This window comes from Ranitomeya variabilis, chromosome 1 (genome assembly GCF_051348905.1).
Source record: "Ranitomeya variabilis isolate aRanVar5 chromosome 1, aRanVar5.hap1, whole genome shotgun sequence".
Taxonomy (NCBI): Eukaryota; Metazoa; Chordata; class Amphibia; order Anura; family Dendrobatidae; genus Ranitomeya; species Ranitomeya variabilis.
Window position 1 is genome coordinate 397,423,364 of NC_135232.1, and position 17,908 is coordinate 397,441,271.

The 17,908-nt window shown below is 44.0% G+C and overlaps 1 protein-coding gene across 12 annotated transcripts in view; it reads left to right on the forward strand.

Moving 5' to 3' along the window:
- Window positions 1–17,908, forward strand: part of SMARCA2 (SWI/SNF related BAF chromatin remodeling complex subunit ATPase 2) — a 403,813-nt gene that overhangs the window by 342,501 nt on the left and 43,404 nt on the right. For 6 of the 12 annotated variants that reach the window (XM_077249116.1, XM_077249118.1, XM_077249115.1 and 3 more), the window contains 2 exons: window positions 3,367–3,432; window positions 4,884–5,104. In XM_077249116.1, the coding sequence (XP_077105231.1) occupies window positions 3,367–3,432; window positions 4,884–5,104 (287 nt within the window). Of the gene's footprint in view, window positions 1–790; window positions 956–1,813; window positions 1,922–3,366; window positions 3,433–4,883; window positions 5,105–17,908 lie in introns of those variants that run through there. The other 6 variants (XM_077249121.1, XM_077249122.1, XM_077249123.1 and 3 more) reach the window with 4 other exon arrangements.

Below are 17,908 nucleotides of genomic sequence, written 5' to 3' on the forward strand. Positions count from 1 at the left end.
AAGCTTATGGTAAATGTGGATCAATGTAATCACAATATTAATGATTCTGGCTAGTTTACCAGGGGGAAGCTTGATTGTACAGTGCTTTATATGTTCCATTTTCACCTCTTGGTCATATTTCTTTTGTTTCTATGGTAACACCACCCAATCTTGGGTGCATTAGTGGGGCTGGATGTACATGTAGCACTGGAGTATTTTTGATTGACCTGCAGCACTGTGGGGTTTTATGTTTTTTTGGGGTTTTTTTTTACTGCCAGAAGATATAAACTATGATCTTTAGGGGAATGGAATTTATTTTTGGGTCCTAATGAGCAATTGCTCATATGAAAGGTGCAAGTACCAGATTGTTCAGATTCTGCATCTGTCTGTCTGAGATTAATATCTGCATGCTCCGCTCCATGGAGAAGGATGTGTTTTGCATTGTGTACAGCCAGTCTGGTTCCTGTGCTAATGACTGAAAAAGACTGGTATCCCCCCAAGCGCAGCCCTGTCTGATCATTGCAGATTTCTAGAATCCCGTGAATCTGGCCTTTGTTGTAAATCACCTATGAATTTCCCAGCGCTATAAAAACCAAAATACTAATAATGTGAGCTGTGTAACATGTGCTTAATGTGTGCATGCATGTTATACGGAGCGTTGATCTGACTTTGTATGTGTAGGAGGCTAGCAGACTACGCTGAGCCCATACTGGAACCCAGCCTGCTAGGGGTTAAGCTTTCTCCTGTTCGCTCCTTGTGCCTCCCTTTCCATTCACCTCACTAAATTGAGGAGCCGATCAGCAGGAGAGGCGTCACCGTGCCTGAATGAGGTCTCATTGCCGCACGTCACCAATCAGAAATGTGGGATTAGTCTTTGTGGTTTCTAATTGCCGTGTTGAAGATTTGGATGGGCATTCTCTGTTCTTTCTGTTTTGTTTCATGGCACCCCTAATCACTGAAAGTCTAGCCTTGTATAGTAAGTCGTCCAGTTGTCTGTGTTGTATACATAAATGATCTTCCTCTCATGCAGCGCGGCTGCAGCCGTTTCCATTTTTCTGCTCCTTTAGCGTATAATGAAAGCATGTATTTTAATTTAAAGAGACGATATCACAGCAGCGGCGATAGCACAACCTTTATTAATGAATGGAGTGGAAATTGCAGTGATCTGACAGCTTATTTGTCCAGCTTGCTATGCAGATAGGTGACTGTGATGAACACTCGGCTTTGTAGTAATCCCTGGTGACCCCCCCCCCCATATTCTCTATATCACAGAATATGGCATAAGATCATCAGTCCGGAATGGAGACTGGCTGATGACCATTGTTGTTGTCTCCGTCATTCCATGTAGGGTATGATACCGTGAATCAAACATCACGTCTACATGTAATGTGCGCACAAGCTCATGTATATAACCTTAAGGTGAAAATGTGAATTATTTTTTTTCTATTTTCTTTTGGGGGGGGGGGGGGGGGGTTGACAGATGTAGATTTTCATTAGGCTCATTCCAGCCGTATTTTCCAATATTTACCTGTCTGGCTTACCTTCCGGTCTGTCCCTCATTTGTTCCCATCATGAATTGTCTGAAGGAACGCTTGCCCTGGATGATAATCTCCAGCTTGTGCCTGGAATAATAAGGGTAAATATGATAAGCAGTTGTCAATACTAAAGCATTACTGTCGGAAGGAGGCTTCAGGCCTTGTGCTAGGTGGAATGAAACAGCAGATTTCCAGCTCGCAGTCCAGTGTTACATATTCGGTACAATAAAATTACTTGTATATGAAAACATAGCCTTTCCCCGGCTCCCTCTTCTTTTTTTTTTTTTTTTCTTTTTTTTTCTCCTGATCAGCTGATGAAGAGACTAGCAGCTCGCTGCTTTGCTGGCTTGTTAATTTTGTCCCCACTAACAGTGATTTCCGATAGCCGGCCTGCTGATAGTGGTAAGGTAAATATCTCTTTTCCTTGTCGTCTTGAAGATTGGCTAGAACTTATATACCAGGCATGTGTAGCTGTGTAAAGCGGCTGTTCTTCATGTTTCTGTTCATCTGAGTGCTTAAAGAAAGCAATCGCATTAACTGTTGCCTGCCTTGTCTGCTGCATTTTACACATCCAGTGCATGCTAGATAGGCTGCCTCTAATTGTCTGCTAGCTGCGGTATGATGGGTACTGCTGTTTTTTTTTTGTTTGTTTTTTTTTTACTCCCATAAATATTAATGCTGCTGTGTGTTTCTCGATCTGGTTCATTTTCCTTTTTTGTTCCTGTAAATGGCCAGGTTTTTGAGCGTCCTTCATGGTGATTGTGTCTGAACGCTACAAGCATGATGGAAATTGACTTTTGATTATTACGGCCTAGTCTGGAGCTGTCCCTTAGGATTTTCTTGCTTATATTTGTTCGGCTGGCTTAGGGTGTTTGTACGGATTTGTAGGAAACGGATGTGAATCCCTTTGGCATAGGCACCTGCCAGGTTGAAGGCTTTTTCTTCACTGTTTTTATTCTCCTCATCTGAATGGGATTCTAATGACGTGAGTGTGTTTTTGTGCTGCCTGTAAATATTGCCCATGGTTTATACCGTGGAAAGTGAAGGTAATTGCCATTTGATTAGATTTCTTTTCAGCTGCAGACGACAACATTCAGATGCATAACAAGTGTATAATGTTCTTCCAGATGTGCTAGGGCTGTGCGTTACAACTTGCTGTGTGCCGTGTGGATGTAGAAATCTGTGTTTAGCTGTATACATCCCAGGAAACCAACATAATGTGGACTCACTCGGTGAAAATGACTTCCAAAGTTAGGTATCAGCCGTGGTTGTGAGCCGGTCGTTCTGGCTCATGAGTTCACTATTGTCTCCTTATTCTGTGCCGTTTCGCCTCGTCGTAATTGTCTCCTATTGTTACTTATGCCCATAAATAAAAACTGTTAGCATTTCTAATGAGAGCTTGAGATGAATGGATTAAATTGACCTAGACTGGGTTTAAAGGATAACCGGTTTCATTTTCCAAGTCTTTGCTAATGTTGATCGCCTGTCATAAAGCACCATTAACGTATAACCACACTTTCTAAACATTTTAACGTCATCATGACAGTACAAAGTTTTGATAGGTGGGATAGGTGCTGAGACCCCCATCCATCGCTGAACCGGTTAGCAGTGCACGGCTGACCGTTGTTCTTTCTGCGTAGATGCGGTTATCAAAAGAAGTGTTCATAAACTTTCTATTGCCTGTTCCACCTCTTTGACTTCACTAAAACAAAGGGGGGAGGGGTGTCTCAGCATCTAGATCCCCTAACTTCTGACATGTCAAATGTTTTTAAAAGTGCACTTAAACTTCCTAACCCCTTTTCCTGTATATCTAGAAGTTAATTGAAAATGTTTTCCTTTATAATCTTTTTAGACATCTGGGATGACTTGGTCTAACAGACGTCCCACCTTTTTTTCCATTGGTGATGAACCAATAAGGGTACGTTCACACACTGTGGATTTTTGCTGCAGATTTGACCAGGGTTTTCAGCCTGTTTAGTAGGAAAGGAAAATTGTTTGTAGAATACAGCATGCTGCAGAAAATCCAGACATCCGAATCTGTACAGGACTTGGCCACAATGTGTGAATGAGGCTTTACACTTTTTTCACTTGCCTTGCACTGTACTTTGCTGCAGGTTTTCCATGCAGTAATTACATCAGTGTAATGTGTCCATTTGAATAATGGTCATCTGCCATGTCAGATTTCACTTTGAAATGTATGAAGACACCTAAATGCATGGACCAATAAGTACCGTATATATGGCCAGGCACGCAAAGTGAATATTCAAACTCATTGAAAAAACGTTTATTAATGACTCAAAATATAGTAGACATATATTAAAACAAATATGCTTCAACTTGTGGTGCACATGCCCGAATTTACACTAACATCATCTCATCAGATCTAGGATAGTGATTATTCTATGTGGATATTACTACTTTACTGGAGTTACAACACTGCAACCTAGAAGACACATGTACTATGAACAGGCCTGTGTTATGTGTTCCCCAAGGTGAAGCATCTTTGTTTTTAGTTTTTATGAATTACAGTATATTTTGAGTCCTTAATAAACACTGTTATTTTTTCAAATTAGTTTGACTATTCACTTTGCTTGCCTGCCCATATAGACTTAGTCCAGACATTTAGGTGTCTCCATACAGCAAGTCCACGCCATGTGAACATGCCCTAATGGCAGCCATCACCTTATCCATAGCCCCTGTAATAGATATCTGCAATATGCAATGTTGTGGTATTTAACACAGATTTATATGCCATTCTGAGCTTAAAGATCATGGAATTTTAAGAATGTGATCTACCTTCTATTAGCCATTAGTTTATATTTAGTCTGAGAAACTGCTAATCTATATCAGAGTGATGTATGCATAGTGTATTGCTCTTCTGGATTTCATTCCCATGAGTTAAAAGCACTTTTCTTATGACTTGTGCTGTTCCCCTCTTATTCCTCCCTGAAAATCTGAAAAAGTCACAACTGAGTTACTATTTTCCATGTCAAAGGGACGTGTCCCCACAGTTCTGCACACTTTGGACAGTGCGAGTGTGTTGGAACTTGCCCTATTGAGAATGGAAAGGTAGCACCATTTGTCTATTGTGATCTATAAGTGCTACATTTCCTTCACATCCTGAAATTCAGAAGCATTCAGTGTACAGTCACTAGAAATGATCCAAATTGCTAAGTTTAAAACAATATTTTAAATGTTGTTGCCTGTGTGGCCTAAGTGTAGTTATCGATCCTGTGTTCGAACCCTTGTTCTCTTTCACACACAACATTACAGTATATTGGTTTCATTGAAGAGTTTATTACCCTGTGTCAAACCTGGAATGAAAAAAGATCACCCCTGATCTACTTTCATGTTTGTTTCTGTCAACAGGCCATCGAGGACGGAAATCTGGAAGAGATGGAAGAAGAAGTTCGGCTGAAAAAGCGCAAGCGGCGAAGAAATGTGGACAAAGAGGTTGTAAAAGATGATGGAGAAAAGCGAGAGAAAAAAAGAAGAGGACGTCCTCCAGCTGAAAAGTTATCACCAAACCCACCTAAACTAACTAAACAGATGAATGCTATAGTAGACACTGTAATAAACTACAAAGACAGGTAAGCATCTCATGACTCAAAAAGGTAAAGTTTCAAATTCTCTATTTTACCCCATAATGTTTTGGTTCGAATGAACCCCTTCCCAACCTGTGACACAGTGTATGTGTCATGAAAGTCGGTGCCAATCCGACCTGTGACGCATATGCTGCGTCACAGAATGATCGCGTTCCTGCAGGTCGGGTGAAAGGGTTAACTGCAATTTCACCCAACCTGCAGGGACAGGGGGAGTGGTACTTGAGCCCGGGGGGGGGGGGGGGAGGGGTGGCTTCGCCCCTACGATCGCTCTGATAGGCTGTTGAATGTGACTTTCATTTTCAATCAGAGCAATCGTAATATTTCACCAATGATAATTGGTGTAATATTACAATCCAGCCATGGCCGATGCTGCAATATCATCGGCCATGACTGGAGACCACGATCTGCCACCGCCACCAATCTCCGCCCCTCCGTCCTGTCCTCTGCTCCCCCGTGCTCCAATCCCACCCCCCCCCCATACTTACCGAGCTCCGGTGTCCGTCTGTCTTCTCCATGGGCGCCACCATTTTCCAAAATGGCGGGCGCATGTGCAGTGCCTTTTACCTGCAGATTTTTCAAAAACAGTGCAGAAAATTCCTCACACGAATCCGCAATGTGGGCACATAGCCTTAAAGTTAGGGTTGGAATTGGGGTTAAGATTAGGGTTAGGGGTGTGTTGGGGTTAGGGTTAGGCTTGTGGTTAGGATATGGCAAAAGTTGGGGTTAGGGTTGTGATTAGGGTTATGGCTAGAGTTGGGATTAGGGTTAGGGGTGTATTGGGGTTAGTGTTGGAGTTAGAATTGAGGGGTTTCCACTGTTAAGGCTCATCAGGGGTCTCCAAACGCGACATGCCGCCACCATTGATTCCAGCCAATCTTGCGTTCAAAAAGTCAAATGGTGCTCCCTCCCTTCCAAGCCCCGACGTGCGCCCAAACAGTGGTTTACCCAAACATATGGGGCATTAGCGTACTGAAAAAAAATTGCACAACAACTTTGGGGGTCTAATTTCTTCTGTTACCCTTGGGAAAATAAAAAAATGGACTCTAAAAAATTATTTTTGTGGGAAAAAAATGATTTTTTATTTTCACGGCTCTGCGTTATAAAATTCTGTGAAGCACTTTGGGGGTTCAAAGTGCTCACCACACATCTAGATAAGTTCCTTGGGGGGTCTAGTTTCCAAAATGAGGTCACTTGTGGGAGTTTTCTACTGTTTAGGCACATCAGTGGCTCTGCAAACGCAACGTGACACCAGCAGACCATTCCATCAAAGTCTGCATTCACTACTTCCCTTCCGAGCCCCGATGTGTGCCCAAACAGTGGTTTACTCCCACATATGGGGTATCAGCGTACTCAGGACAAACTGGGCAACAAATATTGTGGTCCAATTTCTCCTGTTACCCTTGTGAAAAGAAAAAATTGCTTGCTAATTTTTGAGGAAAGAAAAATGATTTTTTATTTTCACGGCTCTGCGTTATAAACTTCTGTAAAGCACTTGGGGATTCAAAGTGCTCACCGCACATCTAGATTAGTTCCTTGGGAGTCTAGTTTCCAAAATGGGGTCACTTGTGGGGGAGCTCCAATGTTTAGGCACACAGGGGCTCTCCAAACGCGACATGGTGTCCGAAACGATTGGAGCTAATTTTTCATTCAAAAAGTCAAATGGCGCTCCCTCCCTTCCGAGCCCTGCCGTGTGCCCAAACATTGGTTTATCCCCATATGTGAGGTATCGGTGTACTTAGGAGAAATTGCCCAACGAATTTTAGGATCCATTTTATCCTGTTGCCCATGTAAAAATGAAAAAATTGAGGCTAAAAGAAATTTTTTTGTGGGGAAAAAAAAGTACTTTTTCATTTTTACAGATCAATTTGTGAAGCACCTGGGGGTTAAAAGTGCTCAGTATGCATCTAGATAAGTTACTTGGGGGGGTCTAGTTTCCAAAATGGGGTCACTTGTGGGGGGAGCTTCAATGTTTAGGCACACAGGGCTCTCCAAATGCGTCATGGTGTCTGCTAAAGATTGGAGCCAATTTTTCATTCAAAAAGTTTAAATGGCGCTCCTTCCCTTCCCTTCCCCTCCCCCCCCCCCCCACATATTGGGTATTGGCGTACTCAGGACAAATTGTACAACAACTTGTGGGGTCCAGTTTCTCCTTTTACCCTTGGAAAAATAAAAAATATTGTTGCTAAACGATCATTTTTGTGACTCAAAAGTTAAATGTTAATTTTTCCCTTCCATGTTGCTTCTGCTGTGAAGCACCTGAAGGGTTAATAAACTTCTTGAATGTGGTTTTGAGCACCTTGAGGGGTGCAGTTTTTAGAATGGTGTCACTTTTGGGTATTTTCAGCCATATAGACCCCTCAAACTGACTTCAAATGTGAGGTGGTCCCTAAAAAAAAAATGGTTTTGTAAATTTTGTTGTAAAAATAAGAAATCACTGGTCAAATTTTAACCCTTATAATTTTGTAGCAAAAAAAAATGTTGTTCCCAAAATTGTGCTGATGTAAAGTAGACATGTGGGTAATGTTATTTATTAACAATTTTGTGTCACATAACTCTCTGGTTAACAGAATAAAAATAAAAAATTTGTAAATTGTTAAATTTTCAAAATGTTTGCCAAGTATCCATTTTTTTCACAAATAAACGCAAAAAAGCAAATTATCAACCTAAATTTACCACTAACATGAAGGCCAATATGTCACGAAAAAACAGTCTCAGAACCGCTGGGATCTGTTGAAGCTTTCCTGAGTTATTACCTCATAAAGGGACACTGGTCAGAATTGCAAAAAATGGCAAGGTCATTAAGGCCAAAATAGGCTGGGTCATGAAGGGGTTAAAAACTGAACGTTTCCTGAAGTACTTGTAAGTCTTTTGCATTTCTTATCAATTAAGAATTATGCGTGTCTTGTTTAATTGTTTATATAAATGGTGTACTATTTATTTCAACTTTTTACTTGTTTCTTAACCCGTTCACACCAGAGCTTTTTTCATTTTTCGCTCTCCTTCTTCCCAGAGCCATAATTTTTTTTTTTTCTTTTTCCATCAGTTTGGCCTAGTGAGGTCTTGTTTTTTGCGGGACGAGATGTACCGTACTTTTGAATGACACCATTGGTTTTACCATGTTGTGTACTCGAATAGGGGAAAAAAAATTGTAAGTGCTGTGAAATTGCAAAAAAAAAGTGCATTCCCTACTTGTCTTTTGTTTGACTTTTTTTTTTATTACGGTCCCTAAATGCTAAAACTGAACTGCCATTATGATTCTCCAGGTCATTACGAGTTCATAGACTCCAAACATGTGTAGGTTCTTTTTTCTAAGTGGTGAAAAAAAATTCCAAACACAAAACAAAAAAAACCTCTCTCTCTCTCTCTCTCTCTCTCTCTCTCTCTCTCTCTCTCTCTCTCTCTCTCTCTCTCTCTCTCTCTCTCTCTCTCTCTCTCTCTCTCTCTCTCTCTCTCTCTCTCTCTCTCTCTCTCTCTCTCTCTCTCTCTCTCTCTCTCTCTATCTATCTATATCTATATATATATATATAATGTGTGTATATATATATATGTATGTATATATTATATAAAACTGAATGTGTGTATGTATGTATGTCCGGGATTGGCATCTGAACCGTCGCAGCTACAGCCACAAAATTTTGCACAGTCACACGTCTGGACCCCGAGAGCGTCATAGGCTATGTTGTGAGGTGAAATTTTAACCCCGCGCTTTCCAATTCACCAAACAATTTTGCCCCTATCTACATAATGGGGAAAAAATGAAAGGAAAAGTGTTGGAGGCAAATTAACAGCTGCCAGATGTGAACAAGGGGGACTTAAAGAATGAGAGCGATGGCGCCAAAGAGTATATACTGTACAGTTGCTAAGGTGGGGCCCCGACATGGGATAATCACCACACCACCACGGGGATATGAACACACACACAAAATGCGCCACACACTACCACGTGCTCGAACACATACCACCCTCAGCGCACATTTCACCACACATACACCAACCTCGCCACATAAAAGTAGAAACACAAAAGTCGCCGCTCAAAACTCGCCACGCGCAAAACTCTCCACATTCAAAACTCGCCACACGTGCAAAACTCACCTCATGGAAAACTCGCCACACGCAAAACTTGCACACGCAGAAAAATTGCCACATGCACAAAAGTTGCAACACATGCAAAAGTTGCCTCACACAAAACTTGCACATACTCAAAAGGCACCACACATAAAACTCGCCACGCGCAAAACTTGCCATGCGCAAAACTTGCTGCACACAACTTGCTACACTAACCTGTCACATGCAACTCGACACACAAAAAGTTGCTACACGCATGTCGCCACACAAAACTCAACACACACAACTTGACACACGAAACTCGCCCTAAAACACACACAAGTCTGGTATTATCCTTCAAAAATAAAAATCTGATTAATAAGCAGACAAACTACAAGAGCAACAAATGTACCATATAGGAATCCGGCAGCTGTCAGTCACATGACCTGTCTATTATGTGTATGTGTGAGCTAATATATACTGCCAGGGGGAGGGCTTACTGTTGGCTGGGGATTTATCAGGCTGCCAATTTAGCTTACAAATACTGAGGTAAAAATACTGACCAAATAATGTGTGAACGAGGGCTAATACAGGAGGAGATGACATACAGACATATACTATATACAGGAGGAGATGACACACAGGTATATACTATTTACAGGGGAGATGACACACAGGTATATACTATATACAGGAGGAGATGACACACAGATATATACTATATACAGGAGAGATGACACACAGGTATATACTATATAGAGGAGGAGATGACATACAGGTACATCCTACATACAGGAGGAGATGACATACAGGTATATACTAAATACAGGAGGAGATGACACACAGGTATATACTATATACAGGAGCAGATTACCTACAGGTATATAGTATATACAGGAGGAGATGACATACAGGTATATGCTATGTATAGCAGGAGATGACATACAGGTATATACTATATACAGGAGGAGATGACACACAGATATATACTATATATAGGTGAGATGACACACAGGTATATACTATATACAGGAGATTACATACAGGTATATCTAATATATAAAGCTGAATGTGTGTATGTATGTGTGTATGTCCGGGATTGGCATCTGCACCGTCGCAGCTACAGCCACAAAATTTTGCACAGTCACACATCTGGACCCCGAGAGCGTCATAGGCTATGTTGTGAGGTGAAATTTTAACCCCGCGCGTTCCAATTCACCAAACAATTTTGCCCCTATCTACATAATGGGGAAAAAGTGAAGGGAAAAGTGTTGGAGGAAAATTGACAGCTGCCAGATGTGAACAATGAGGACTTAAAGAATGAGAGTGATGGCGCCAAAGAGTATATACCGTACAGTTGCTAAGGTGGGGCCCCGACATGGGATACTCACCACACACGGGGATATGAACACAAACACAAAATGCGCCACACACTACCACGTGCTTGAACACATATACGACCCTCAGCACACATTTCACCACACACACACCAACCTCGCCACATAAAAGTCGAAACACAAAAGTCACCACTCAAAACTCGCAACGCGCAAAACTCGCTACATGCAAAACTCGCCATATGCAAAACTAGGCTCACGCAAAACTCGCCACACGTGCAAAACTCACCTCTTGGAAAACTCACCTTATGCAAAACTTGCACACACAGAAAAATTGCCACATGTACAAAAGTTGCACCACATGCAAAAGTTGCCTCACACAAAACTTGCACATACTCAAAACGCACCACACATAAAACTCGCCACGCGCAAAACTCGCCATGCACAAATCTTGCTGCACACAACTTGCTACACTAACCTGTCACATGCAACTCGACACACAAAATGTTGCTACACGCTTGTCGCCACACAAAACTCATCTCACAAAAGTCGCTACATGCATGTCGCCACACGCAACTCAACACACACAACTTGACACATGAAACTCGCCCTAAAACACACACAAGTCTGGTATTGTCCTTCAAAAATAAAAATCTGATTAATAAGCAGACAAACTACAAGAGCAACAAATTTACCATATAGGAAATACGGCAGCTGTCAGTCACATGACCTGTCTATTATGTGTATGTGTGAGCTAATATATACTGCCAGGGGGTGGGCTTCCTGTAGGCTGGGGATTTATCAGGCTGCCAATAGCAACCAATCACAGCTCAGCTTCTATTTTGCTACAGTTAATTAACCTGAGCTCTGATTGGTTAATATAGGCAACAAAGACATTCTCAGTATAACAAAGCTAATATATGTTGTGAAATTCTTCTATTAGCTTAGTTTTTGCCTTTTAATAATTACATTTCTATCTATTTGTTTTGTGGTTTTTGTGCGCAGAATAAATTTTTGTTAACACATTCTATTTTGCTAACAGCAGTCATTAACCCGGGCGAAGCCGGGTAGTACAGCTAGTATGTGTGCATGTGTGTGTGTATATATATATATATATATATATACACATACACACACACACACACACACACACACACACACACACACACACACACACACACACACACACCATTTTCCGATACCCGTAGCGTCTCCATTTTTCATGATCTTGGGTTGGGTGAGGGCTTATTTTTTGCGTGCTGAGCTGACATTTTAGGCTATGTGCACACGTCAGGATTTCTTGCAGAAATTTCCTGAACAAAATCGGACGTCTTCTGCAAGAAATCCGCATGTGGATTTTTCACATTTTTTTTTCGCGTATTTCTCGCGTTCTTTGCGCGTTTTTTTTCCGGAGGTTCTGGGATGCAATAATATAGTGGGAAATCCGCAAAATTAATGAACATGCTGCGTTTTTTCCCGCGATGCGTTTTTTGTCGCAGAAAAAACGCAGCATATGCACAAAAATTGCGGAATGCATTATAAATGATGGGATGCATATGTACGCGTATTTTAAGCGTTTTTATCTTAAAAAAAAACCGTGAAAAATCCGGAACGTGTGCACGCAGCCTAAATGATACCATTTTGGTGCAGATACGATCTTTTGATCACCCTTTACTGCATTTGCAAATGCAGATAATGCAATGTCGCGGTGACAAAAAAAAACGTAATTTACTTTTTTTTTCTCGGTACTCCGTTTAGCGCTCAGAGTAATCCTTTTTTTTTTTTATTATTGATCGGGTGATTCTGAACCAAATATGTGTAGGTTTAATTCAAATTTTATTTTGAATGGGGCGAAACGGGGGTGATTTGAACTTTTATATATACAGCACAGACCAAAATTTTGGACACACCTTCTCATTTAAAGATTTTTCTGTATTTTCAGGACTATGAAAATTGCACATTCACACTGAAGGCATCAAAACGATGAATTAACACAGGTGGAATTATATACTTAACAAAAAAGTGTGAAACAACTGAAAATATGTCTTATATTCTAGGTTCTTCAAAGTAGCCACCTTTTGCTTTGATGACTGCTTTGCACACTCTTGGCATTCTCTTGATGAGCTTCAAGAGGTAGTCACCGGGAATGGTTTTCAATTCACAGGTGTGGCCTGTCAGGTTTAATAAGTGGGATTTCTTGCCTTATAAATGGGGTTGGGACCATCAGTTGTGTTGTGCAGAAGTCTGATGGATACACAGCTGATAGTCCTACTGAATAGACTGTTAGAATTTGTGTTATGGCAAGAAAAAAGCAGTTAAGTAAAGAAAAACGAGTGGCCATCATTACTTTCAGAAATGAAGGTCAGTCAGTACGAAAAATTGTGCAAACTTTGAAAGTGTTCCCAAGTGCAGCGGCAAAAACCATCAAGCACTACAAAGAAACTGGCTCACATGAGGACCGCCCCAGGAAAGGAAGACCAAGAGTCACCTCTGCTTCTGAGGATAAGTTTATCCGAGTCACCAGCCTCAGAAATCGCAGGTTAACAGCAGCTCAGATTAGAGACCAGGTCAATGCCACACAGAGTTCTAGCAGCAGACACATCTCTACAACTGTTAAGAGGAGACTTTGTGCAGCAGGCCTTCATGGTAAAATAGCTGCTAGGAAACCACTGCTAAGGACAGGCAACAAGCAGAAGAGACTTGTTTTGGCTAAAGAACACAAGGAATGGACATTAGACCAGTGGAAATCTGTTCTTTGGTCTAATGAGTCCAAATTTGAGATCTGTGGTTCCAACCACCGTATCTTTGTGCGACGCAGAAAAGGTGAACGGATGGACTCTACATGCCTGGTTCCCATCTTGAAGCATGGAGGGGGTGTGATGGTGTGGGGGTGCTTTACTGGTGACACTGTTGGGGATTTATTAAAAATTGAAGGCATACTGAACCAGCATGGCTACCACCGCATCTTGCAGCAGCATGCTATTCCATCAGGTTTGCGTTTAGTTGGACCATCAATTATTTTTCAACAGGACAATGACCCCAAACACACCTCCAGGCTGTGTAAGGGCTATTTGACCAAGAAGGAGAGTGATGGATGCTACGCCAGATGACCTGGCCTTCACAGTCACCAGACCTGAACCCAATCGAGATGGTTTGGGGTGAGCTGGACCACAGAGTGAAGGCAAAAGGGCCAACAAGTGCTAAGCATCTCTGGGAACTCCTTCAAGATTGTTGGAAGCTCATCAAGAGAATCCCAAAAGTGTGCAAAGAAGAAAAATCTTTAAATGAGGTGTGTCCAAACTTTTGGTCTGTCTGTGTGTGTGTGTGTGTGTGTGTGTGTGTGTGTGTGTGTGTGTGTGTGTGTGTGTGTGTGTGTGTGTGTGTGTGTGTATATATATATATATGTATATATATGTGTGTGTATATGTATATATATATATATATATATGTATATATATATGTATATGTGTGTGTATATATATATGTGTGTGTGTATATATATATGTGTGTGTGTGTATATATATATATATATATATATATATATATATATATATATATATATATATATATATATATTCATATTCAAAAAAGCAGGCAGCACTCCATTTTCCTAAAGTATGCAGGATTTAATGAACCCACATGTCTCTGCGACGTTTCGGCTCAACTGAGCCTTTCTCAAGGCTTTAAGAAAATGGAGTGCTGCCTGCTTTTTTGAATATATTGACTGGAGACGACCGGTGCACGGGTGGTCTGTGGGCATTGCACCCGAAGCTAAGTATAGGAGTTGTGCTGTTCCAATTTTTTGCTTATATATATATATATATATATATATATATATATATATATATATATATATATATATATATATATATATATATATATATATATATATATATATATATATTTCTCCTACGTATCATTGGGGGACACAGGACGAATGGGTGTTATGCTGCTGCCACCAGGAGGACACTAAGTTAAACACACACAAAAGATTAACTCCTCCCCTGCAGTATACACCCACAGGCTGGACAATCCAGAGCCAGTTCTTACTTAGTGTCTCAGGAGGCACTTGGGTCCTCAGGACCCCACCAATTTTCCTTTTTGATTTAACGGAGAGAAGGGAGCGACAGGCAATTTTTGTCAGCACTGATCTCTCCCGCACCAACAACGGGCAAGTACATGGAGCGTTCCTCCTGTATCCTTTCCCGCGACGATGGATGCCAGCCCTGGCTCACCTTTTCAGTGTGGCGACGGTTCCCTAGCGTTCCGATGTCCCTCCCTCCCTCTCAGGCGACCATGGGGACTAATCATCCACCTAAGTCTCCTGGAGCCAGGGCACAGCCGGACAGATTGACAGGGCGTCCGCGCAGCCGTCCACTGCATCACCACTGAACATAGCGGTTGACACATGGCGGCAGTAGCTCTCCACCCTCTCCCTATCTAGGTGAAGGCGGATAGAGCAGCGGTCCCATCGCACAAGGTAAGTGCGGGGACCGACGAGCTGGCAGCAGGGGGTCTCCTTCCTCTCTTCTATGGCGGCTCTGCAGCCGCGGGGCAGAGTGCGGCTCTGGGGCAGCGGGCGGCCCTGCAGCCGCGGGACAGCGGGCGGCTCTGCAGCCGCGGAGCAGCGTGCGGCTCGGCAGCCGCTGGGCAGCGTTATACCTCTGAGAGGGCTCGGCGGCTCCCAGGCCCGGGCCGGGCTACAGCGCCCGCCTACAAGCACGCCGCCGCCCGCCCATGACACGCCCCCTCCCTGGGCGCTTCTCGTTGCCCGAGAAGCGCCCTCCTCACTTCTCGGCGGCCATATTGGATCAGGAAGTGCGCTGGCGGCTCTGCAGCACCGCAGCGCTCAGGACTTCAGGATCTCCCTGCCAAGCCACCGCAGAACTTAGGTGAGACGCACCCAATAGGATTGTCTTCCCCCCTGCAAGTACGCTCACTCCACAGCAAATATGTCACAGTCTAAGCATAAACGGACTGGAAAGTCACACTCGGTTATTTTTGCTGTGTGCACCTCCTGCAAGGTATCTCTACCCCGAGGTCACACTACCCCGCTGTGCTTCGCCTGCGAAATGCCGGTGGCACAAGTTGCTCCGGCTCCTGACCCGGAATGTAGCGAGCCTAGTACCCCCGCATGGGCGTCCTCCCTCGCTCGCTCTGTGGCATCCTTGGAAAGGACGATACAGTCCCTCTGTGAGCCGTCCCTTAACCAGGGCACTTCCACGGATGATATAACGCGGTCTAAGATCCTCTCTCGGCCTAGAGGTCGTACCGTCTCCAGAAGCCCTCAATCATCCCATAAGAGGCCCAGGGTGACATCTCCGGTCCGTGATCGGTCATCCGGCTCAGAGAGCGAAGTCTCTCGTCCCTCATCCCCGTCTCATAGCAGGGAATCCTTCCTGGACGACGCATCCAACGTGTCCGGTTCCCCTGAGTATCATCAGGATCAGGAGACTCTAGATTCTCTCATAGATTCTGTTACTCAGACGCTTCAGTTAGAGGAGGAAACTCCGTCCAAGACGGCTCATCCCGTGTCATTTGGGCGAGCCACAAAGGCCCATAAATTTTTTCCTACGCACCCTCAATTCAAGGACATTGTCGATCTCCATAGAGTTCGTCCGGATAAACGCTTCTCAGGTCAGAAGGCTATGCAATCTAAGTATCCGTTCGCTCAGGACCTAACTAAGGAGTGGTCTCAGTCACCCTCTGTGGACCCGCCAGTGTCGCGGCTAGCCACCAGAGCGGTTCTATCCTCCTCCGAGGGCGCGTCTATCAAGCATCCCACTGATAGACAAATTAATCAGATGGCTCGCTCAGCCTTCGAGGCATCCTCGGCTTCTCTATTTCCCTCTTTTGCCATCACGTGGGTCGCAAAAGCCATGTCCCATTGGGCCGAGTCTTTATCCTCTATGGCACTACGGGCCGACTTACCCCCAGAGATTCCACATTTGGCCACTCAGATCGCCAGAGCGGGGGACTTCGTAGTTTCCGCATCCCTAGACGCGGCCAACTGTGCCTCACAGGCAGCGGCCAATGCTGTCACGATCCGCAGATCCCTTTGGCTCAGGGACTGGAAAGCGGACTCGGGGTCCAAAAAATCCCTCACGTCTCTCCCATACCAGGGCGAACGTCTTTTTGGGGATAAACTGGACAAATTAATTGCAGATTCCACAGGAGGAAAGAGCAAATTTCTTCCCCAGCAACGAACTTTTCGCCCCTTTCGCAATCAACAGGGCCGGGGCCGATATTTCCGTTTCGGCTCCAATTGGTCCAATCCCTCCTCCGCGCCATCTGGCGCTGGGAGAGGGCAGCGCAAGGACAGAGCCTCCCAGCCGTCTTACAAGCCTTCTCCCTCTTGGAGAGGCAGACCCAGACAACAGGGATCCCGAGGGCCCAGACCCGGCAGGTCTCCACCTCAATGACTTTTGGCAAACACCAAAGGACTCCGACAGAGTAGGCGGCCGCCTACTTTTCTTTCGGGACGCGTGGCTCTCGGTAGTTCCCGACCGATGGGTCCGCGACCTAGTGTCTTACGGTTACAAGATAGAGTGTGTCTCTCTTCCCCCATCTCGTTTCTTCCAGTCCCCCCCTCCCAGAGCAAGGGTCGATCAGTATTTCCAGGCTATAAGGGCGCTATGGGAAGACGGGGTCATCATCCCGGTACCTCAGAACGAGAGGTACCAAGGTTTTTATTCCAACCTTTTCATCGTACCAAAAAAGGACGGCTCAGTACGTCCGATTTTAGACCTCAAACTCCTCAACAAGTACGTACGCGTACATCATTTCCGTATGGAGTCCCTCCGCTCGGTAATTGCCTCTCTGGAAGAAGGCGAGTTTCTGGCATCTCTAGACGTACAAGACGCCTATCTGCACATTCCCATCCTACCGGCTCATCAGCGGTTCCTCCGCTTTGCCGTCCAGGGACACCATTTTCAGTTTGTCGCCCTACCCTTCGGGCTGGCCACCGCTCCTCGGGTATTCACCAAGGTCATGGCAGCTGCCGTGGCCATTCTCCATGCTCGAGGTGTAGTGGTGTTGCCTTACTTGGACGACATTCTCATAAAGGGTCCCTCCTTTCGGTCCTGCTCAGAAGCAGTAGACGTCACAATAGATACCTTTTTGCGCCTGGGTTGGAAAATCAATTTCAGGAAATCTTCCCCAGTCCCGGCTCAAACCATATCCTACCTGGGGATGATCCTAGATTCCTCTCAGGGTCTGGTACTTCTACCCCCGGAAAAGGTATCCACTCTACAGAGAGAAGTCCGAAAGCTTACCCAACCTCGCCCTCACTCCCTACGCTTCTCCATGAGGGTACTCGGCAGGATGGTGGCGGCAATGGAGGCAGTGCCTTTTGCGGTTTTTCACCTCCGTCCTCTACAGCACGCCCTTCTGGCAGTATGGGACAGGAATC